This window comes from Acanthopagrus latus, chromosome 1, assembly GCF_904848185.1.
Source record: "Acanthopagrus latus isolate v.2019 chromosome 1, fAcaLat1.1, whole genome shotgun sequence".
Taxonomy (NCBI): Eukaryota; Metazoa; Chordata; class Actinopteri; order Spariformes; family Sparidae; genus Acanthopagrus; species Acanthopagrus latus.
This window is the reverse complement of record NC_051039.1, coordinates 7,027,143-7,052,484: the sequence shown is the minus strand read 5'-3', so window position 1 is coordinate 7,052,484 and position 25,342 is coordinate 7,027,143. Positions and strand designations below refer to the sequence as shown.

Below are 25,342 nucleotides of genomic sequence, written 5' to 3'. Positions count from 1 at the left end.
TGTTTTGCAGGTCGTACCGTCATTTCTGTGCCTCCAGCAGACAAGCGTGTCATCAAAGGAACTACTGCTGTTCTGGACTGTAATGCTACACATGACCCCAGAGTCGACATCAGGTACTGGCTTGTCTGTTTGTGTTAACATAGATGCACTCTGCTTCTCTTCTCTCTTTTCATTGGACAACTTGTGTGTGAACCCATGCAACACCCATGCAACAGAGTATCTGTATTCTTCTTTACTTGCAGCTTCAGGTGGGATCGAGGTGGTGTGGTGGTCCTTCCGACCAGTGGAGGCCGTGTCTCCGTGCGCCAGGGAACCCTCACTATTGGCCAGACGTGGTCAGGTGACATTGGGGATTACACCTGCACCGTGACCTCAAAGGCCGGCAATGACTCTCACTCTGCACGCCTCGAAGTCATGTGAGTAGAAAGACAATGTCAGTCTGGCACATAAACTGCAGAAAACACTCAATTTGTTGTTCTTACACTTCTGTTTATGTATGGATTACACAAACAAGGTATAAGACATTAGTCAGTTTGTTGGTTTTGGGTAGCTTTCTCACTTGTTTCCAGTCTTTGTGCGAAACTAAGCTGCCATGGCAGTGTTTTTGATCTACATGTCTCACTCAAAGCAAATGAGTGTTAGTACCTACAGGAGGTTCTTAGGCCGTGTCTGTTTGTTTGTTTTTTGATTAGTTGGTTTGTGGGTTTGTCAGCAGGTTTACACAAACAGTTCTTAACAGATTTCCCAAAGCTTGGCTGAAAGAAGGTGCTCTGCCCTGAACTGACGCCGTGAACTTTTGGTGCAGACATTGACAAAAGGACGTCTCCAGGATTTTTTTTCTCGTTTTCATTGTACTATAGGGCACATTTTTGTGAATTTCTCAGGGAGTAGTGCTCTGTGTATCCTTTAATGGAGAAAAAAGTGCATTTCATGAATTTGATGCAGATCCTGCTGAGTTAAATGTGTGTTTTTTTAATTTTTTTTTTTTAGTATAGTATTTAGGCTGTTGGGACTTGGCAGAGGCAGAGTGTATTCATTTTGTATTACTTACTGTTACCTTGTGGGTTTTTACAGTATTTATGTGTTATTTATATGTGTTTATTTTGAAATACAGATCAGGCATTCATCCAATAATCAAAACATGAATTGTTTTCTTCTTCGTGATCAGGCACAATAGCATCTTTGACTTTTTGTACTGCAATCAAGTGGGAAAACAAACAGCCGATCCATAGCAAGCAGTCTGTCTGATTCTAATTGCAGATATGATTGACAGGAGGGATGCCGCTGAATCGGGTATTACAGAAAAAAAAACACTGACTTTGGAGAACATTAAATTCAGAAGAAGCAGCACATAGATAATTATTACATTGCCAAACATAATGAAAGCATTACTATCAGCTTATATCAGCAGCTGTCACAATGAAATAATCACTTGTTTCCATAATAGGCATGTTCTTTCACATACACCCGCTAAACCCAACATATGTCTATATCATGAAAACCTTTACTGTAGGTGTTAGAATGTGGCTGGTTAGTGTGAGTTATTATTAAACAGTAGTAATAAGGTCATATGTACTATCAGGTAGCCTGTACTGCATGTGGAGTACACTCCCCGCTCTTTGAAACCACAGCCGTTATAGCATTGGAGTGCAAAATGTGTACATTCAGTGTGCTTATGTGCATGCATGGCTCGGGTGAACACATTCCAAACAGGTCAAATTATGAGTTTGGTATGAGCAGTCATTCCTGAAGCCAAGATTAAAGCATGCCAAACACATACTTTTGGGTCCCGCAAGCCTGACAGCCTGGTAACAGCCACTGTGAGAGAACACTATCCGATAGTGGCCTTTATATTGTAATAGGCACTTGTATAATATATTTATGAATGGCACTTATGATATATTAATACAGTTGCAGGATAGAAAGGAGATAGAACACGAGTCCACTGCTTGTGAATTATACAGCGAGGAGAGGTTACACATGTCAAACTCAGAGGGAGGAAGTGGGTCTTTGTTTATGGCTGTGAAAAACCACGCAGGGAATGAAGGGATTTCTGTACGACTGTGTGCGTGTGTGTGAGTGCGTGCATGTGTTTGCATGTGTGTGTGCGTGCGTGTGTGTGTGTGTGGGCGCGTGCATCCACGTGTGTGACTGACATTCTCGTTAGCTCGGTATCAATGGGTCATGGAGGCTAACAGACGCTGGCGGCTGAGGAGACAGACTAATTACCAGCAGGTTATTGGTTCAACTCCCGCAAGACCCATCCATGCGTTTGTGAGTGTGCGTCGGTGCGTATGTGTGTGCGCGCGTGCCTGCGTGCGTGCATTTCGTGTGGGCCGTGTGAAGCTAGTTGCTCTAACGTTCACTAAGCTCATCCATTAATTAATATGATCATGTCAGCTCAGAAAGGAAAACATCATTCTCATTTCCCCCTGCTCCCTCTCTGCCTCATTCACCGCTGCCCCTGCTTCTTCTTGGCAGCGCACAACTCTCCCCCCCAGCTCCACCATTACGTCATCTTTCTAATATCTCTCCCTTCACTCTTTCTCTCTTTATAAGCGATGCATATTTTCTGACTTCACACCCGCTTGAATATTAAAACCTAAAAACCACATACAGACAGCAAAACTAAAAACTGAAACATGTTTTAACTTTGATATCATCTGATGAAATTATCAAGAGCCCGCAGCCTGTCAGAGAACAGCCTCTCATGGATTTTAACACATCCATGATTGTTTAGAAATAATTCATGAGCTTATGAATATGAAATGCAGCTAGTTTAAGCGATCTGTCTTTTTTCATGTTTTTTTGTAAATAAATGTATCTTCCTATTTTATGTGGTCTGTTGATATCTTCTAACCCCCGTCATCTCTGCTAGCACCTGTAGCCTTCACATTGAGTAACACTGATCTCTGCTTTATAGTCCATCTCCTCCTTTCAGCCAAATGTTTTTTTATGATGCACTAAAATGGGTTATAATCAAATGTTTGGACACTCTTTATTGCTTTCATGAATATATCTGTGTTGCTTTATTTGTTATTATCATGGCAGGGATGCACAATTATCCGTGGGGGATGGCCAAATGTCTGGAGAATTTCTTTTTAATAGATGTGGTGAAATATATTTGCTGTAGTCCAGATCACGTACAGAATAAAATATCACAATAAAAATATGCAAAACACAGCCATATTTAGAAGATATCTCTCACTGGAACTGATCCTGGACCGGGCCCAGGAACCAACCTGGGTGTCAGAGCCAACACTGTTCCACCACACATCTAATACCAAAACAAAAACACAGGAAACAAATATCTGTCTAATAAAAAGTCTTGGCACTTTGTCACAGACAAACACAACTGCATAAATATGTAATTACATGCTGAGACACACTCACACTAACTGTAGTTTGGATGTGGATTTTAAAAGAATAGTTGGACACACTCTTTTTGGCTTCCTTCCCAAAAGCTAAATACAAAGATTGATATTCACTGCCCAGATAGGAGAGTGCCATCATGTCTGAACAGTAGATCTGTAGCAACCATGAGTAGCCAGTAGCAGAAATACTGGACCCATGAAGCTCACAAGTAAACACATCATTTGTGTAATCCATAAAAACAGTGGTTTTATGTGGGTTATGGCGTATTTCTTGGCCTAGAGCAGCAACCTCTGGAGTCTTGGCTGGTTGCTTGACAACTGCTCGTGGAAATCAAGGACCAGTTCCAGTTGAATCCTAGTTACAAATGGACTCTTTTAATGGCAGACCTTTTGGCTTGTCAAAGCACGTAAAGCACGGATGTGAACAATAATGTTAACGATGGCTTCATTCTTATTAAGTGTCCCAGAAAGCCCACAATACCAGAGCCTTGGATCTAGCTCATCTAAATGGAATGCCGCCATTGTTAATGTTATAAATTCCACCTGTGCTTTTCCTGTTTTACCAAGTCAAAATATCTGTTCCTTCAAGCTAGTCCTGCATGACATGGCTTACAGTTTCATACTCAGTGACTGTGATTCGGATATTCCAACTAGCCATAATGTGATCTTGATTGTGTTTTGATTAATTGTGCAGCTCTAATCCGAGCTGATCGGCTGCGTTTTTCAGTGCTTGCATAAGACATTTAAGGAAAGTCTTGATTCAGTCAATCAGTTGGCAAAGAAACTATATTCAAACTGATTTTTTTGCGTCTTTCTTGTCTATTTTTTGTGTGTTCAGTGAGCTGCCACACTCTCCTCGCTCCCTGACCGCCCGCCTCAATGACTCTGATTCTCGCTCCGTCCTCCTCTCCTGGCTGCGCCCCTTTGACGGGAACTCCCCGCTTCTCCACTACCTGCTGGAGCTCTCCGAGAACAGTACGTATGTGTGTTTGTCGTTTTATGTGTGTATGCGTGCATACTTTATAGTCCCTGAGCGGCAAACAGCTGTTCTCTTGCTGTCTACCAGGCACTGACGCTCGCTCATTTACAAGAGGCGGACATATGGAGAGGGGTGTTGCAGCGTAAATGCACATCCAGGTTCCCTATAAATAAACTCTTATTTTCCTCCCTCCCTCCCGCACCCTCTCTCACTCTCTGTCTCTCTCTGTCTCTCACCCTCTCTCTGCCACAGATGTTTTAACAGCAGGCTGGCTCTTTGTCAAATGAGAAATAGAGGAAAAGAGAGAGAGGAGAGGGGAATTGAGGAATAGAGTGACAGGAGAAACAGATTGGAGGGAGATGGCTGTAGAGCAGCTCTTACTCCTGCTGTAAGATAAGGGGATGGATTGGTGGCTGATACATGTAGAGTCAAGGGCTTGGCACACGGCAATAGGAGCTGGACTGATCTGCATTCTGATCACATGTAGGGAAACAGCAGGAATATGACTTTAAGTGTTCTAGTGTTTCTATTTCAGCAGCTGTTTTGTAGCATCCACAATGATACGGCAAGATAATGATAGAAATAAAAACATGTGAAGGTCTGGTTGATTTCAGTAAACACTTCATCCAGACAGTGAGGAGTTTTGTGCTCTCTGATAACCAGCTGTGTGTATTAGATGTTTGGGATATTCTAGAGATAATGGGCTGTTTTAAATACAATGTATTTCCATGTATGTCTCTAATACACCCACTCGACTCGCTTTAAATGGCACACAGACTGTCCTTATGTGGCTGGTGCGATGATGATAGTGCATCTGTCTGCAGTATCTTCAGGAGAAGGACTGAAAGATAAGCTGGCAACAAGCTGGCAACGGTATACAGAAGCATCTGTGCTTCTTTATTAATCCCCCTCTTCCCTCCAACTTTTTTTTGTTGCATCCTGTGATGCTTGTTTTCTTTATAATTCTCTCCACCCCTTCCGTTCTGCCTTCCCTCCCTCTTTTATCTATTCCTCCCTTCTTTCCTTTTGATTTATGGGTCCCAAGTGTCCCTGAGTCTCTGTTTGTCCTGCCTCAGCCTGATATTATCAGCCTCTAATCTTTGTGTCTTCTGTCTAGACTCGCCGTGGAAGGTCTACCTATCAGAGGTCGATCCCGCGGTGACCGAGGTATCTGTGGGCGGGCTCACGCCTGCTCGGACCTATCAGTTCCGACTCTGTGCTGTCAATCAAGTGGGCAGGGGTCAGTACAGCGCTGAGACGCAGAGGTAAGAGAATGACGTGCACACTGAAAAGACACGGTGTTTTGTCTGGGACACACACTCACCACTGCCGGCTTTATATCAGCACATTCTTCACGATTCTTCTTGTGAAGCCACACTGCTATTTCATTGATGTTTTCTAAAAAGCATGAAACCATTATTTTTTTTATGTTGAACATGCTGTGATGTGTGTGAAATAGAGTTTTTTTAGCCTGCTCCATCTGTGTGTAATAGACTTGGTCACACTACCTTACACAACTGGGAATGAATAAACTGAAACCTTTATGCAGTCAAAAGGCATAGTGTATGCACACCCACACACTCTAATTTGTGTGTCTAAGTGTGTATGTGTGTGTGTGATAGCGTGTGTGTTACCATGAGCATGGATAGGGACGCAGCATTGAGGCTGGGGATGAAATAAGGATGGCTTCTAACAAGGCGGGGGTGAAGGGAGAGGCCCTTTTTGTTTAGAATCCATTTCCTTTGCAATGAGCAATTTATATTCATCACATCCATGCTGTAGATGTCTGCGTGACATCGTGTGTATGTGTGTGTATTTCCTCGCCAGTCTCCTTCCATTACACATTGTGAACTAAACAGCAAAAATGATGAAATTAACCGCTCTGCGTGTCTGTGTGTGCAAGTGTGATTTGGCCTGAAAAGTAAATAGATGGTTGTGTGGGTGTGTGGGTGTGTGGGTGTGTGTGTGTGTGCGTGCGTGCGTGTATGTGCGTGTGTGTGTGTGTGTGTGTTTGCATGTTTATCCCAAGAGAAAACACTAATGGGGGTAATTATGATGCCTTAGCACTGATTGAGCTGGATCGAGTGAAAGAGGGTTGGAGGGGGTGTGGCAGGCCTCTTAACAATTTTGCCCCTGAATACACACATCTACCGATTCTCCGACACCAACACAAAATACAACAGATGTGGCCTTGCATTGTGAGGTGGACACACACGCACACACGCACAGACATGGCTGTGCCTGGCTGAATAGTGTGACCAGAGGCCGATACCAGTTGTAGTTCTGCCAAGCAGACTCTCAGCAACAGCAGCAGCTGTGAACGCTGCCATCACACATTCACACACCTCAGATTACACTTTCCCTTCAGTTTCCCTCTCCTCAGCGTGCACCTCTTTTCTTATCTGCACTTCTTTTTCTCCTCTTTCCTGTTCCTTTCTTCTTCTTCCTCCTCTTCTGCATGCACCAGCGCATTGTTTTATTGTCCAACCATGGTCCACAGTTCAAAGCTGGCTGGTACAGGCTGTTGGAGAATAGATTGGATTGATCCTAGCTAAATGAAGGACTGGCAGACAGACAAGTCATCACCGGTCAGTGTATCAGAGCAGATGGATACGTCTCTTCTTCAGTGTTTGTCTCATACGTAACCAGCCACACTTTGCTTTTCATCTGCTGGATGTTTGCCTGGATAAGAGACGCACATGAGCAGTCACAGATGCCAAGGCGCGTGCTGCACTCAACACACAGGGAGAGTGAGGCGGAGGAAAATGTCCTGCAGAAGCAAATGAGAAGGATGACAAAATGCAGTAATGTGGACAGACTGAGGAAACAGGACAGAGAATGAAGAAGAAGCTTGTAAGAAGCACGATGACTAAAAGCCCTTATTAAAGTTTGACGTCCCAGCTGCTTCTGCATTCTCCCATTGTGTTCTTGTAATGGTTAGGATCTTTATCATAAATGTATTAAGTCCTACATGTTTTTCTTTTCCTCTTTGCATATTTGCATTACCCTACCTGTCTTTTCTCACATCCTTGCACAGGAGCACTGTAGTACTACAAAAGAGTTTCTTGGCAAATGTACATGAGTAGGTATATGAATAAATGTGATCACAGATGTAAAACATTACCTGTACATGCAGACACTCTCTTGAAGAATCCAATTATACCATCTTGAGCCCCCCCCCCACACACACAGTTATTCATGCATGACCTACACTCACACCATTACCAGCTTTAAAGAGGAAGCATTAACAGAGGAATGACAGATTATGCATAAATGTGTTGAACTCCTGGGATCATCAGAACTTTAAAGCATCTGTCTCAGTTTTCTTTGCAGTTGCTCTTAATTTTTAACAGCTGGAACCAGAACACATCAGACTTTAACACGGATGTGTGATATAGTCCTCTCTATCTTTCTCTCTCTATCCCTCCCTCTCTCTCACTTTTTTCTATCATATACACACACTGTGGACATTCAAGGTAAAACAAAAAATTAACAGGAGATTTGTCCTTTGTTTTCAAACATGTTAATCTTGAATTATGCATTTTTGTTTAACTGTGGCTAAGATATGCCAAAAGTTGCCCTTAACATGAAGATATATAGAGCATAAATGTCAGAATGATTGCAGAGAGGAGGCTTGCACTGAGGATGGCTCTGCCAGATGACAACAAGCTTCTTCCCCATGAACACACAAAAAATATATAATACAGGATCAACTGATTCACCCTAAATCCAGGTCAGACTAGCCCGAAAATAAGAAACATGGCAACTCCAGTCCCATTCAGCCACCAGCTGCAGTGTTTATCAGAGTCAGGTAACACAGCCTCAAGAATCCATCAGCAATGACTACAGTATGCGTTGGAAGGTCCATATTCCTGGATGGCATGTTTATTCTGTACCTGAGATGTTTTTACCGATCTAAAGAGTGCATTAGGACCACCAAGAAACAAATGATGAGGGCTTTTAGCCAACTTGTTAATTTGTGTTTCTTTTCAATATAGACAAATCAAGCACGTTGCACAAATAACTTCAACAGGAAAGTTGACCCAGGTTCATCCACATTTCATTGAGCTCATGGTTTTTGCTGTGTCCACATTAGCTCTGTAGTCCCTGTAAGTGAATAATTTGGGAGAGGATGTAACAAATTATAGTTAAGTCCTATATGTTCCTGATCAGATACCAGTGATTTATTGATGGATCCACGTGACACATACGGTACATATAATATATAGTATAGTATATGAGGTAGCGTGTCCCCTCAGAGTGGCCATTAGGTGGTAGTCGTTGGAGTCGGGTTAACTCCAACATACACTATATTACCAAAAGTATTCGCTCACCCATTCAAATGATCAGAATCAGGTGTTCTAATCACTTGGCCTGGCCCCAGGTGTATAAATTCAAGCACTCAGGCATGCAGACTGTGAAACAAGACATTTGTGAAAGAATGGGCCGCTCTCAGGAGCTCAGTGAATTCCAGCGTGGAACTGTCATAGGATGCCACTTGTGCAACAAATCCAGTCGTGAAATTTCCTCGCTCCTAAATATTCCACAGTGAACTGTCAGCTCTATTATAACAAAATGGAAGCGTTTTGGAACAACAGCAACTCAGCCACGAAGTGGTAGGCCACGTAAAGTGACGGAGAGGGGTCAGCGGATGCTGAAGCGCATAGTGCAAAGAGGTCGCCGACTTTCTGCACAGTCAATTGCTAGAGAGCTACAAACTTCATGTGACCTTCAGATTAGCCCAAGTACAGTACGCAGAGAGCTTCATGGAATGGGTTTCCATGGCCGAGCAGCTGCAGCCAAGCCACACATCACCAAGTGCAATGCAAGGCGTCGGATGCAATGGTGTAAAGCACGCCGTCACTGGCCTCTAGAGCAGTGGAGACGCGTTCTCTGGAGTGATGAATCACGCTTTTCCATCTGGCAATCTGATGGACGAGTCTGGGTTTGGAGGTTGCCAGGAGAACGGTACATTTCAGATTGCATTGTGCCAACTGTGAAATTTGGTGGAGGAGGAATTATGGTATGGGGTTGTTTTTCAGGAGCTGGGCTTGGCCCCTTAGTTCCAGTGAAAGGAACATTGAATGCTTCAGGATACCAAAACATTTTGGACAATTCCATGCTCCCAACCTTGTGGGAACAGTTTGGAGCGGGCCCCTTCCTCTTCCAACATGACTGTGCACCAGTGCACAAAGCAAGGTCCATAAAGACGTGGATGACAGAGTCTGGTGTGGATGAACTTGACTGGCCTGCACAGAGTCCTGACCTGAACCCGATAGAACACCTTTGGGATGAATTAGAGCGGAGACTGAGAGCCAGGCCTTCTCGACCAACATCAGTGTGTGACCTCACCAATGCGCTTTTGGAAGAATGGTCAAAAATTCCTATAAACACCCTCCTCAACCTTGTGGACAGTCTTCCCAGAAGAGTTGAAGCTGTAATAGCTGCAAAAGGTGGACCGACATCATATTGAATTCTATGAGTTAGGAATGGGATGGCACTTCAGTTCATAGAATGAGTAAAGGCAGGTGAGCGAATACTTTTGGTAATATAGTGTACATCTCTGTGCTAAATTTAAAAGTGTCTCTGCAGCTGTCTGGAACTTCAGTGTGTTTGAAACAAAGTTATCTGCCTCCATGTAAAAGAAGCTAAGTCAAGAAAATGCAAATAATACTGCAACGATTAAAAGAAATGCCTTTTGAGTCATGATGTTACAACGGAGGCTCAGTTATTGATTACTGTCAGCAATCAGCAATGGACGATGACGTCATCTATAACCCAATTTTAATACATATGTGTAATCTTTTCATTATTTATAAAAATTAGGAGAAACAAAATTAAGTTAACAAGCTATTGAAGCATTTCTGTGAACATTTCATACAACAACATCTAAATCTTAGTCAAAATGTATAAATGATTGGTACAAATCTACTGGTGTTTAATGTACTTTGCTTTTCGTTGTGACAGAGTAAATTCAAAAAGTTTGAGGTCATTTGTGGTGGATGGAAAAGAGCACACAAAACAGACTTTTTTGTACCTTGAAAAATGTAATTGAAAATTCTTTGACCTCACCATAGAGAAAGATAAAGCATTCAAGCATTTACCTTGAACCCCAATCATGTCAATGCAAGGAGTTCTTTTACACACATATAATGAAAGAGGTTTTAGTAAAAACCAACCAACCCTTTTTTGTCTATACAAGTTTTCATTGTAGCCGCTATTTGATTAACCTACAAAATAACAGATCATCCTTTTACATCGACACTGCTGAATAGACCAGCACCTACCGTACCCCCGCTGTGGCCTTCGTATTTTGACATTTAATTGTGTCATAGGTTAAACAGAAAGTGCTCAGATAAGGATCAATTAGCAACAGAGATAAATTATAATGTTTTTGTATATGCTGTAACCATCGTGCACTTCTTGATCAAAATCAACCATGGGCTGTGTTTACAATGCATGTCTACGTCTATTTGATTGTTTGCATGATAATAAAAGTAAGAAATGACTCTCTCTTTATCAAAAGACATTTTGAACTCCGTTTTTACTGAACTACAACTGGAATCCTGGCCTCAAACCTGATCTAATAAGTGTCACGGGTGCATCTGTAGTTATTTGATGATGAGGCAAAACTAAATTAAGCAAACAAAGCAGGAGCAAATATAGCTGTGATTGCCAGTATCATCTGCTTTATCATCAGCTACCTTGAGAGCACACTATATTGCAGTCAGCCAGTTGTTGGTTTTATCTTATATAATATTTTTTTTTTTTTACATGAAAATTGATTGTTGATGTTCTGCGCTCCAACTACAGCGACAAAGACGGAGCATCTGGTGTCACCTTTGTTTTGTTTTGAAGTATTGTTGCTTCTATGCAGTAACATTAGTTTAATGATCTGTTTTTTTAGTCAGTCAGTATGTGGTGGCAAATGTGTGCCGCGGCTGTTTTTCATAGGAAGAATTGCACAAAGTGCATTTCCCCGACAGATTCTCTTTAGTGTGTCACCCTCCTCTGTTTGTGCAGCTTTTAGCCTCGGGCAAAAACAGCACAACATTTAAAGCAGACAAGACTTAAAGTGTCATACAAGTAGAAAATAAGCTCATCTATTCAGCAGGTTGTGTCCAATCACATCCCATCTGGTTTCTCGCTGGCTTTTTATTTCTGTTGCCCTCTGCTCATTTCTCTCTATTTCCTTTTCATACTGGATAAAATTTTTACTATCCTGTTCCAATACCGGCAGATTTAACATTCCGGTAACACCATTAAATTTAAGAGTCGGTGTGTATGTGGATTTAGCGAGAAAGCCAGTGGGCATTAAAACTGTGGAGAATGACACAGATAGAAAACTTTTACTAATTCCCCCGGCATGTGGACTCACAAAACATGCCCCCCTCTCTGTTTTCACTCACATGCTAGAAAACATGTACATATCCTGCAGAAAATGTCCTCTTTTACTTAATAACAAGGGACAGAGAAAGTGTGTCACGCGGCAGTCAGACATATTTACGGGCTGCGTTTGATTTGTTTGGTTGCGGTACGTGTGTAGGTCTCAGGGCGAATGTTTGTGGGTGTAGTTGGAGTGAAGTAGTGTCTTGAGTGGATGTGTTGGGATTCAGTCTCAGGTGTAAAGTTGATGTCCTCACACTGAACCCACTGTATGAAATATACACTGTTTGGGAGGAAATTAAGGCAATTCAGAAGGAGATTCTGCTATCGAGTAAGTGTGTCAGGGTGCGTCTGTGTGTGTGTTTTATTTGCAGTCAAACGGCGAATGACCACATCTGTTAAGTACTGTGTGAATATGTGTGTGTGTGTGTGTGTGTTTGTGTAGCGTGAGTTTGTGTATATGCATTAATGTGCATCATCAATTGCAGTCAAAAGCTGTGGCATAGTTGAGGATTATATACACCCCTTTTCCAGACGGCTACACTAATGCCCATCTCATTCACACAAGGCCCATTAGCCTACGTGTGTGTATGTGTGTGCATGTATATGGCTGTAGCACCTGGTGCTGTCTGACAGTGCCTAACCTAATGGAAGTAAAGCACAGCTGTAAAACCACTGGCCTGTGCCATATATCCGCCTGCGTAAGTCTCTAGCTAACAGCCTTTCACACCCCTGCCTTCACACACATATAGATGTGCACACACATTTATAGGCACATACAGATTCGGACACACATATACACAGAGCCATAGCACGGCTAATGGCTCAATAGCTCATAGGGAATCATTCAGGGAGACATGGGCCACAGAGGGGAAGCGGGGGGGGAGGGGTGGTGAGGGATGTAAATCTCCAGACATAATCCATGGAAGGGAAAAGACCATCGGATGTAGCAGTCTGTCTTAAGCTGGGAGAAATTTGTTTGGTGTGTTTATATGTGTGTTTGTCTGTGCGTGTGTGTGTGTGAGCGCATATGGCTCTGATTACGTTAGCTGAGCTGCTTACAGTAAAGCCAGAGGCTGACCAGCTCAGCCTGTGTGCTTTACCAACCATGAGAGGGCTGGGAGCTTTAATCACGGGCGGGGTGGCGAGGGGAAGGCAGGGGGGCTAGGGGGCGTGTTACAGAGAAAAAAGAGGAGGGAAGGAGATGAGTAAAAGATAGAAGGATGAAATAATTGAGGCCAAAGGACATGATGGATGAAAGGTGAAAGTGTGCGGATGGGAGAGAGGGGATCGAGAAGTCAAAGGAAAGATAAGGGGAAAAAGGTTTGAAGAGACAGAAGAGAGCTGAGAGAGGAGAGAGAGAGAGAGAGTGAGAGAGAGAGAGAGAGAGAGAGAGAGAGAGAGAGCGATCCCACTGTCTGACTGAAAATTAAAAAGATGAGCTCCTTGCTCATTCCCAACTAATAGTAATGAGCTGTTTGTTGCTGTCACCCTGTGTAGCTGGTCTACGGGAAAGTGTTTACATTTAACAAAAGTAGGAAAACCGCAAGTTAAAAGGAGCGATATCAAACAGCATAGAAACAGTAATCTGCCACACACAGACAGTAAATGCCTGTTTGTTTTTCTAAGCCACCAGTGAGTGAGAATGCAATTCAATTTATACCAAGTTCATGAACGCTTCTACATTTGTTGTTTTAAAAACCCGGTGTCAGCTCCATCATTCCCCAGAGAAATCCCTCTGGAAGCAACGCGTTAAATGTTTCCATCAGCAGCAGTGGTGCTTTGTTTGAAATAAATGAACAATATAGGCAGAGATGAAAAGTAGATGTATTAAATGAGATTGCATGATACACCAGGAGAACGAGGGATGAGAGAGATGAGCTCCAGAATTCAATAAGAATTCATCAGAGCTGCTTAAGCTGGCAGATGATTCTCTGTAATAAGTTGCAGCTCTGTCCCGTGTATCTCCTGTGACAAACATGATAATTTGTTTGTAGACAGTCTGACCACCAGAGAGGAGAAGATGAAGATTCCTGGGAAAGAGAACGGCGATTAAAATCCGTTTTAGCCCACTTACTGTGCAAACTGTAATGTTGGACAAGAGATGAAAGGACAAATGCTGTCCCTGCATTTCTTTAGCGGCACAGATATTCTCATTACAGAACGCCTAATCAATTAAATCGAAATCATTTGTCTCTCTTGTTCTCTCACTTTCCTCCGTGTGTGTGTGTGAGTTAGATTGATGCTGAGGGAGGAGGCGCCCAGCGCACCACCAAAGAACATCGTAGCCAGCGGGCGAACAAACCAGTCCATCATGGTCCAGTGGCAGCCGCCGCCAGAACCTCAGCTCAACGGAGTCCTCCGAGGATATGTACTCAGGTATGCACAGACACACGCATAGAAACATACACACCAGTCCATTTATTTATGTTTTTTTTTTTTTTTTTTTTGTCGGGGGGACTGGTAAATTTTCATGATCCACAAATCATTACTGAAATAGAAAAAATAAAACTAAGCATAAACTGAAACCTAACAACCATACTTATTGAAAATCTGATACTGAACTTAAACATTATTCCTTGTTGACACTAATCATGTTAAAGCTCTGAGCTAGTGTTTCCACTAATTTGTTTGCCTGGTCTTTTTGTATAAGAATGGTTGTCTTTGGGCAGGGCTACCAGAGTGTGCATGCTTCAGAGCTGTCACATGAATGTGTTAATAATTAAATGTCCATAAAGACAAAGAATTAAACAGAGCGGAAACTGAATTTCACTTAAATCTGTTCAAATCACCCAGAAATCTACTTGGCTATTGGTTTTGAAAATTGTTCTCCCAAATCTTGGCAATCAGGGGAAACACAGAAACACTGAAGTTGAAACATTTATCAGTGGTTTCCCTTCCACAAACTCTGAAACAACCTCTGGCTTCACTGACGCTATTTTTGGAACATAACCCTCTGATGACATACTGGCCGATGCAAACACATACTGTAAAGTGTTATCAGGACTTCTTACTGCCCCCTGACCCTGATGTTAAGTCGGTAATGAACAGAAACTCATCTTATTATAGTTTCAGGTATCAGGTTAAATTACTGTTAATTTGTAAAGTTTCAGCCCCTTCATGTACAAACATATGAATTGGAAACGGTCAGTAGCACAATTCCTTGCTTTGTTTTACTGTTTTATGCCAATATATACACACACACACACTCATATAAAAATGAATAAATAAATGTTGGGTTATCGATAACCGACACTCGACAACCGTATAAATATCCCTGATTACTCAGTAATGCATTTCTAGAATCAGTTTAGACAAAACCAATGAAAATTGAAATCGTTAAAATTTGGCCTTTCTCCATATTCGCGGCTCCCTTTTTATCAAATATGCGAGCACAGACACATTCATAAGGGCACTTCACAGTACTCGTGCTGCCCTTAGTCGTGTGTCCTTCACTTTGACGTCTACCTTAAGTGTGACACACTGGGTGTAATCAAACTGTCATCAGCTGCCTTACATGAATTTGCATATAATTGCAGTAGAAGTTATCAGCTCTTTATACTCGTTCGCTGCGTTATCTGCCTCCACTCCTGAAATCAGCTGAAAATAGAAACGCACACTCACACATCCACACTGTATCATTTCAGCCTCCACCTCCTCCTGCCCTCCCCTTGTGGATTCTCCTTTCTCCTCTTTATATCAGCTGGCAGATCCCCGCTCTCTCTCTCTCTCTCTCTCTCTCTCTCTCTCTCTCTCTCTCTCTCTCTCTCTCTCTCTCTCCCCATATCTTCTCCCACTTTTCCTCCTCTGTTGCTCTCCCCTCCACCCCCAGCGTTAGTGTCAGTGTGTCAGGTGGAGAAAGGGGTTATCTCCTCTCCACTACGGAGATCCCCTGTCAGCCTCCAGCACCACCTCACTTTGCGCGTCTGTATTTGTGTGTATGAGTGTGCTCTTGTGTGCATGTGCGTGTATACAGTATGCGTCTCTGATAGAGCGCTGACTCAGCCGGCGAAATGTCGGAATATCCTGCTACACTGAATAGGCACCATATTAAAACGCTGACATGAGGATTATTACTCCATTTGGCTCCATCAGATATGTACAATACCTAAGTGGTATTACACCTCCCTGTCTAGTCGGGTCGTATATCCTTTTAAGTGGACATTTATATCACATGTACTAAAGCAGAGGCCTTGAAGGGGCACTATTCAGAGACGTCTACCATGCATTTGAAGGCTTTTGTTCTTCAGGGTTTCTGACGGCTTCTTACTGCTGGAAAATACTGAGGCGGAGTTTCTCTGCCAACATAAATACCACAGTGTGAAATTGAAACATTTCTATATTCTGAAACTTTTATATCAGCATGTACATAATATGTACTGTTGTGATTTTTATGTTATTAAGCTGCGCGAATGTATTCTCTGTTGGAGGTACATTTGGTTGTATTACATTCATTCAACACATGCTTGTGTCCAAGGCAACTTACATTGTTTGCCAATACTGAAAGCTAAAATCTCTCCAAAATGCAACCTAGGCTTTTTTTGTGAATGTATCTGCGTCAAACCTTCATGTGAAAGCATAATTACGACGAAAGAGGCACTTTTAAGATTTACCGTATTTTCGTTTTTGGGTCAAACTCATTTTCAATGGCAATGCTATGGGCACTTTTACGATAGCATCAAAATCTCTATATTTAAACCTCTACGAAGGCTTGACACAACTTTGTTCATAGTATCACCAGGGTCTCTACAATGAACACGAGCACTGAGAACATAGTTTGTGTACACAGAGTTTACTAAAAAGAACGTTTTTGAACACCTCACGTTAGCAGATGTTTGTTTCGCTAGCACGTACTCGGAGAAATTCCTTGCACAAGGACACTTAAAATACAGGTTGAGAGTGCTGATGTTCTGAGCAACTAATTACCTTGAAGTGTAAACGGAACTTGTTGATTAGTCCAAAAGTAGGAAAGCACTCAGAAAAGCCAAAGAGCCCATTTGAGCACACAGTCTTAAAAAAAAATATCGCTTATAAGAGCCATTTGAAACCCTAATCACATTCTTCACTAGATTATATTTTGAATGCTACTGAAATGTGTGGGGCATTATGCCATGCATTACAACAAAACAGGACAACAATTCATCAAATAAAAGTAAAACAATAAAATATTTATATGTACAGTATTCAACATAACATAAAACCATTTTAGAATCGTGCCTGATGAATATTTCCATGCAAATGATCCCAATGTGTAATTTTTAAAGGAGTACAAAAGAGAGTAAAAGTAAAAAGTTTAACCAACTTGTATTTCTGGTGCCAACTTGTGAGGGTAGCACATTTCATAATTGATTCTGACTCGTGTTGAATCACTTGCCAACTTTCCTCACTTGTGTGTTTGTTTGTGTGTGTGTGTAGGTACCGTCTGGCAGGACTACCGGGGGACTACCAGGAGAAGAACATCAGCAGCCCCGAGACCAACTACTGTCTGCTGAAAGATCTGATCATCTGGACCCAATACCAGATCCAGGTGGCTGCCTACACCGGAGCCGGCCTTGGCGTCTACAGCAGCCCTGTCACAGAGTACACTCTGCAGGGAGGTGAGGGAAGATGCACACAAACAAAGCTTTATTTCTCCTTCTTAGAGGGTGAAGCATATGTACCAAAAACTCAAGCGATATTTTGCATAGAGACGTATTACTGAAATATTCCTGCATAGACATACTTGTACCATTCTTTTATTGTACATTAAATTAAGCTCAAATTAAGCCCAAATTAAGCTCTTCCTTCTTTCCTTAAATCCTGGACTTAAGACAGTGATTACTCCTCCTTGGGCCTCCGTTAATATCATTAACAACACTTCATTAAAAGAAAGTTAATACGCATGCAGACTCAATGCATAACACAAACCACTAAAGGCTCCTTTCACGCACAAATAACGCTTTCTTCAATATAACTGTCACAACCCACATACCTAGCAGTTCTGTAGAGGCTTGTAACATCCTACAGATGATTAAAACTTTCACTGACTCGCTTAACCTTTCTTCCAAAAAGTTCCACCGTTTTTAAAACTTCTCCGTCATGTCATGCTCAGCTTCACTGCTTCAATGCCTCCCCAAGAACTTTTGGAGGTACTGCTCCGTTTGTCCATGTATGAATAAGCTTTCAGAAAAGGTGCAGAAACATCTCCATTTAATTCTTTAATCTTTTAAATAATTGAGTAAAAAAAAGCATTTGGCAACTCACCCACGAGGTCGTAAATCAGAGCGGGATGGATGGCTCTCTACATCTTCATCATTTCTTTGAGAACAGGAAAGAATATCTTTTATGTTGGTCTGCACAATTCCTTATCCAGACAAATGCAATCCCAACTTTTTGGTAAAACATGTTATTACTTTCTTGAATCAGAAAACTTGGTAATGAATTCTGTGCCACCATTGCACGACAATTAATTTTTCTTTGTGTTAAAACAGTTCTACACAGAAAGCAACAGAAAATGAGCTTCTGGTGACTGTTGAGTGGAATATTAATGATATAATAATGTCTGTCTAAGATGTCTATTTCAATAATGTCTAAGTAATTCCTGGTTTACAGTTGATGGATGATGATTAAAATTTCAAGAGGAGACAGCAATAATTCCCCCATATTCTCATCAAGTAAGAGATTGTTGGCAGTTCTTTTACAGACAGACTCAAAACTTCAACGTCAGACCAGACCTTGGGTTCATGCATTGATTACTTCTTCTTACTTGATGTACAAGTTAGATGCGTTTAGATCTTGTGGTGAACAGTCAATGAGTGGATGAAGAGAGAGAGCATTATTTGTTATTTCTGTGAGCTGATGTGAAAGATTCTGAAGTGAAGGATGTTGTGTGTGATTGAAAAGTGTTTTTGAGATCCTCAAGAGATCTTAGACCTTCACTGTGAATAAGACTATGCATTCATACTCAAGATGTACACATTTATCTTGAACAAGCTTGTTATCTTGCTCAAGGACACCGACAGTGTGAGTTGGAAAAGCCAGTGACTGAGCCATCAGCCCCTACGAATAAAGACTCATCTATGATCATAAGTTTCCCACCTAAACTTATTTTTCAAAACCGACGTGAGGTTTCCAATTCTCACACTGTTTTACTGTCAGGCTTCAGAAATGTGTTGTGAACTAGGAAACTTCACTCCACTTTCCTTTGGCATAACAACTGATTTTTTATTTTTAGATGAACATATCCTTTATACTTCAGTGCAGTACACAGACACAGTTCTGTAATGGGTAGCACAGTGTAATAGTGAGTAGATTCTCAGCTATTTCTATTTTTTGGTTAACGATCAAACGGCTGAGATCACAGTTACAGGAAGCAGCAGTGAGGAGCCTCCGCAGGCTGGTTGGCTACACTCTCAGTGATAGGTAGAGGAGCTCGGCTTTGAGACGAGCCAGTTGATGTAGTTCAGACTTGTATTAAAGTTGCCCCCGAGGCATCGTCCCGAAGGCATACCAGCTTCAGCCCCCCAGGAGGAGACCCTGGGGGCAACCCAGGACACGCTGGAGGGATTTCATCTCCCAGGTTGCTAGCTCCCTGCTCGAGGACTGAAAGAGTGACTCTGCCTCTTCTATAAATACATTATGTGAAAAGTAATAGTGTGTTGATTGTAATAAACGCGGCTGTGCTGAGGAACAAACTTTCAAAGTCTGTCAAACGTAAATCCATGCAGGGGCAGTGAAAGCAGGAAGTATGTCAGTGGAGACAGTAAAGGAAGACGAGAGGAAGCAGTTGTGGGGGTAAATCTTCTTTAAACACGTGCTCTTCTCTTCCTGACTTTTATTCCAACAATATATTATCATTATTAAAGATGGGCTGAGCTACACACACACACGCATGTGCACATAAAGCTCACAGTCATTATTACAAGAGTTCTGGACAGGTTTATAGACTCAGGAGAGGGAGTTAGGCTCATTAATTATTCTAATGTGGTTTAATGGGAGTGGCTGCGATGGATTGGACGTTTTCTCTTTCGCTCTCTGTCTGTCTCTGAGAGGATGTGGTTCAACTCGGTGCTAGACTTTGATATCATTGCTCTTCTCTCGCGCTTTCACACAGACGTGCATACTAAGATTCCCCCAGAGGACAGAGTTTAGTGTTTTATCTGAAGCTGTGAGCTGCAAGGGGTTAGAAGCTAGGCCCCAGGAGTACAGTCAGCATGGCGGGGGGGGGAGCATCTTTACCATCAATTAATCTTCTGTTTCCCTCTCTGTCTCCTCATCCTCTGGCTTTCTTTCTTTCACAATCTCCTCCCCTCCATTTTTCACCATTGTTTGTTCTGGTCTCTGCACGTTTCCACTCGTGCTGCATATGTATGTCATCTGTCTGGCCTTTTTGGCTCAAATGTAAGATGTAAAGGGCATTCCCATCATGCAACAGTGCAGTATCGCTGTGGATTTCTGGCATCAGCATAAACCCCTTATAGTGTAATCACCATAACATGTGCCCACAAACACGCACATAAATACATGTACACACACACACACTTGCACACACACATTTTGCAGTCTAACTCTGCTCTTCTTGGCTTTAATGTTATTATGGACCCATTATGAGACTCCATAACACATAAAGATTCACATGTAGAGGCCTGTATGCACTGACATGAAGGAAGAAGGAAAAACAAACCAAGAAACACGGGACTGATCTCAGAGAGGATGAAATAAATCTGTGTCAAGCCTGTGCAAACCAAAAACTTCATGTTCAGTCCCCCGTTTTTGTTTTTGTTTTTTGTTTTACATTGAACAAATAACCTACATTTCATAAGAAAAACTGCTGTAATTTACATGATATGTTCCCCAACTTCTTCTGTTAGACATTCGCCATCTTATCTCTCTCAGCACTCCCTGTCATCTCTCGGTCTCTGGTGGATGATGAATGCCTTGGCAAAGTTTATACACACTTCAAACAGACTTATTGCTGTTTACTGTATAAATTATAACTTTCCTGCTTATGTTTGACTGCAAATTCTTATTAATGAGCTTTTTATTGTTGAATATTTTAACTGACATTCACATTTTAACACAGAGGAAACATAGAGAGTCCTGTTTTATTACTAGGACTCTCTCAGTTTATTACTTGTCAGAACTAAAGGGTGTGTTCATGGCTTTCTTTCCCCCTGCACATATAAAGCCATGTTCCTACCACATGGCTGTATTCCCTTTTGCTACCAGGTACTTGTTTTGCACTGCAGATTTGAACCTCTCAATGTAGGTGGGATTCTTGGCTGGTCATTGTAGCGATGCTGCGTGAAACTGCCATGAGATTGTTTGTAACGCAACATAAAGACATAGCAACAATAGAGGATATTCTTACTGACTGAGATCATTTCATCAGCAACCACAAAAAGGAAATTAGTCCTAAAATGTTGGACAAATAAATGAAAAAATTGCAATCGCAATTTGTGGTTGGTCTTGTACAAGTGATGATTCTAGTTGTAATTCTCTCCGACCAGTGAGTCGTTGCAGTGTTCTTACTCAAGAGTTCGGTATCAGCTTGATTCGTTATAAACTTCAACCGAGGTGGTACCAAAATAGAACCAAATCGAAACTTATACAGATGGAGACAAAAACAGATCGAGTAGAGTCGAGCCGAGCTGGACAAAGGGCATAAGCAGTAAATACTAGTGATGCTGGTGCAGAATAATTATAAATTATAACAGCAAGTAAAGTTTTTCTTCCCCAGATAGAACAGATATATGTGTAAGCTGTAAAGGTGCAGTCCACTGATCTGCAGTACGGTTTATTCTGTTGCTCTTGAGGGCGATTTCCAAAGGTTTGAAAATGTAACCCTGACGATGTGATGGTGATGTCACAGTTATTTTGGACTTCTGAATCAGAAAGTCTAAATTATAACGCGGAGGAATTGGGTCCAGACATTGTGGGCATTAATGTAAAATCCATTTTTTTTATATATATGAGACAAGAGACATAAGAGCAAGAAATCTACACATCTGCTGCTTTTATTTTGAGCTGAAAACTTTAGTGTCTGTTGTAGGTATGAATACAAGTGGCTGAGGTCCTTGTATTTAACACATTGCGTTGTTTTTATCAATAAATCACAACGTACTCTGCAGTTATGTCACATGAGTGATAAAGGCTGCGTGGTTAGTAAATGATGATGTGATGTGTGACTACAGGACTGAAGTCCCATGAGTCATCTAACTTTCTGAGGCCTCTGTCTGGTCCTCTGAGGTCACCCACTGAAAGACTTGATGGATTTCATTCATCATTTTTAGCAGCCTTTATGAGCTGTCATTTTTCAGAACCAGTCACTGAAGGGGCAGTGCCCTAATCTCACTTAGTCATCCCTAAGCTGATACTTTGCAGAACACGTGAATGCAAAATACAATAGATGAGATGAATTATGTTGAGAAATGAGGTCATTTTGCTGCAGAGAAAAACACTTGAGTTTTACCATTTAACTTTTGCAGGCTTAGCAGATATTTTTAATTTAAAAAATGAACTGAAGCTCCACATTAAATACTGAAATATTATTCTTTATGAGATGTTTACAACCACTGCTTGTTGAAAACGCAAAAGTGCAACACTGAAAAGTCTCTTTCTCCGCTGCTCCAGTGTATCTAAACACTCGTCGTCTTTGTCTTAGTCAACACATCACGGCTAAATCATATATGTGTCTTTGTGCTTAGTTCCCACAGCCCCTCCCCAGGAAGTGGAAGTTTTAGCTATCAACTCAACTACCATCCGCTTCACCTGGAATCCTCCACCTCAGCAGTTTATTAATGGCATCAACCAGGGATACAAGGTAAGACTCCAGATGTGTGTCTGTCACAACAGTACGTGCAACACAAAGTAATGAGTTCAACAAAATAGATGGTCGTTGTCTACTTTATGAATTTCATTCTTTCAATTCTGAGTTTATAAAGTACAGTTTTTTTGTAAACAGTATTACTTTTAAGATACTCAAAATTGTGTTCACTTAATCTTTCATCATCAACATTTTTATAAAGCGTCTCCAGACAACAAATTAGAAGTGATATTAACAGGCAGTATTTTAATAATGCTGAGGCATCCAGTCCTAGACCTCCAGGCGAAGAATACTTCTGAGCATTCAAAGAAAACAGTCTGTAAAAAATCATATGATACTGATTTTCTTAACATTTTATTCATCAGTTAAATTGTTTTGAATGAAAAATAGATGCCTGTAAAATAAATCTCTGCCTCTGTGTGGGAGCGAGAATAAATGTTGAAATCGAAAAACCTGTTAACCCCTCAAAGGACTTTCAGCTCAAAGGTTGTGTCTCATGATGCACTGCTTTGCTCTTGTTTACCCACACTCTTAGCCAAGCCAAGAGAGGGATCAGCTCCGCGTAGGAATGAAAAAGGAAAAGGAAAAAGAGCAGATTAAATGGGGAAAGAGGAGGTGGTGTGGAGAAAATGGGGAGCGAGGGACTGAAGAGAAAGAAGACATAATAATAAAGAAACTGAATAATAAAGAGCAGACTGAGGGCGAGGGATTGAATACTGTGAGTGATCTATATGTACTAGTTCTGGTATGTGATTTATTCCACACTTCGTTGTGGCAACCAACCCCTGAGGAGCTGATTAACATGACAAAGAAAACACATCACATTCTTGCTGTGCGTCACCGGGTCCATGTGTGTGAGGGAGAGAGAGAGTTAACGCTGGTGTCTTTGTTGGTTGATAAATACTATATGGCTTTCCATCTGTTTGATGGTGAATCTCTGATGCTGCCTCTGTATACCAGGCTTTACCACTCCAAATCAATGGAGCCTCACAGCGCTGCTCTGCACATGTGGGTGTGCGTCTTTGGGAGTGTTGTGCTACTTGGAGGACAGTAGATAATGATATTAATTAAAAGAGGATATGAAGCAAAGCCTCATCCCCCCCCCCCCCAACACAGATCACTGACTGTATACAATACCGTTAATAATGAAAACTGATTGCCGGAGGGAGAACCAAAGAGTTGCTTCTGACGGCTTCTTTCTTGTCTCCGATTTATATGTCCTTGAAAGTGTCTCAAGAGTTACTTCAGATTTTCTTTTGGGGTAGTACGAGCAAAGTCTGGGTCGCATAGAATATTTATTTACACACCACTCAAAATTGGTCCCTCCTCATCAGCTCTACAGGCAGGACCGAGGGAGAAAGAACAGCAGTGGTCAGATGTGCCAGACAGTAAATTAACAGAGGGAGTGGCGTGAGCAAAAAACAAAGCAGTGAATCAGAGAAACACAACGTTTTCTGAATGTTTCATGCCAGTTGAGTTCTAAATCACAAGTACGAACACCCACACCTCCACACAGCCCTCCAGATTTTGTGTGAATACAGCAGAGGTGCCGCTTTGCTCTCTGCCTGTGTGTGTGCATAACCTCACCCTCGGTCAAACGGACGCAGCTCTTAATGACATGCAGAGAGACGGACAGAGCAGAGTTGCATCCTTTCACTGTTATTGTCTGATTCTGCACAACCCTGCCCAAATTGTTGAATACAGACATAAAACAGGATGTCTGCAGATACACACTAACTAAAGTAATGCCTTTACACACTATCCCAGTATAAAGAACACTTTTTGAAGTATTGTGCCCGGACCTAACACGGCACATTTTGGTGCAGAAAGATCAAAGAGTGTTTTTTTTTTTTTCCCCCACTGTGTAACATATTGTTGTAATGTTCCTGTTCTGTTCTGTGGTCTACCTGGGGGGTCAGAACTGCACGACAGTGTGGTCCTCAACACTCTCTGGGTTTTTATTGCAATCTGGTTGAGAATGCTCATGTTACTACAGCAACAGCAGACCCAATCATCCCAGCACCCTTTTAAAAGTGGACCAGCATCAGATGCTTGAGGGTGCCAGATCAGCATTCTTTTACTGCACCCAAACTCTGCTGTGCTGATAATAAATTACAATAGAAAACCTTATTTTACCATGACAGACTGGGTGCACTGCAGCACCCTTTAGGCAGAGAGAGAAGCAGCCACTCAACTACTCTTTTTCCCTAATAAGAGATCCCTGTGTCTTAGCTCATGTTCCTTTTACAGATTCAGAGGTAATGTGAAACTGTGTGTATGCTGAAGAGAACTAACACTGTTAGTCCTGAACATTTATTTTTTTGCTGACTTTGACGACATGAGCATGTTTTTGTTACCACAGATGTATTCAAAGCAACATGTGCAGTTGCAAGTATCGGCAGCCAGTAATACTACAGTCCCCATACCCCAAAAATGCCAGGAATGTTAGCTAGAATAATGCGTGTTGACTGAGTAAAAAAAGTAGATATTCAACACTCCCTATATAATTGACAGGTTTTAATCACCATTTTACATCATCTCTTAGATGTGTTTAATCTCACAATGGTCATTTTTGTCTACAAAGTACATTGTAGGATTGTTTGCTGAAAATATTGTGGATGCAAATCCCTAAAGGCAGTTTTGTTTTGCAAATTCCGACAAAATAATTATTCGATGTTGAACTGACATTGTTTCTAAATCTTATTAACTACAGCTGTAGATTTTCTCTCAACGAAGTCTTATACCAAATACATCAGTGTTACATTTCAGCTTTTAATACTGACAGTTAAAAGGAACCCT

At 41.7% G+C, this 25,342-nt stretch overlaps 1 protein-coding gene across 7 annotated transcripts in view; it reads left to right on the top strand.

Annotated features, from left to right (window-relative positions):
* LOC119027094 (protein sidekick-1-like) overlaps nt 1–25,342 on the top strand; it is a 249,784-nt gene that overhangs the window by 165,222 nt on the left and 59,220 nt on the right. For all 7 annotated transcript variants that reach the window (XM_037111970.1, XM_037111980.1, XM_037111996.1 and 4 more), the window contains 7 exons: nt 11–113; nt 243–416; nt 4,213–4,349; nt 5,471–5,618; nt 13,978–14,118; nt 17,155–17,336; nt 22,425–22,540. In XM_037111970.1, the coding sequence (XP_036967865.1) occupies nt 11–113; nt 243–416; nt 4,213–4,349; nt 5,471–5,618; nt 13,978–14,118; nt 17,155–17,336; nt 22,425–22,540 (1,001 nt within the window). The remainder of the gene's footprint in view (nt 1–10; nt 114–242; nt 417–4,212; nt 4,350–5,470; nt 5,619–13,977; nt 14,119–17,154; nt 17,337–22,424; nt 22,541–25,342) is intronic.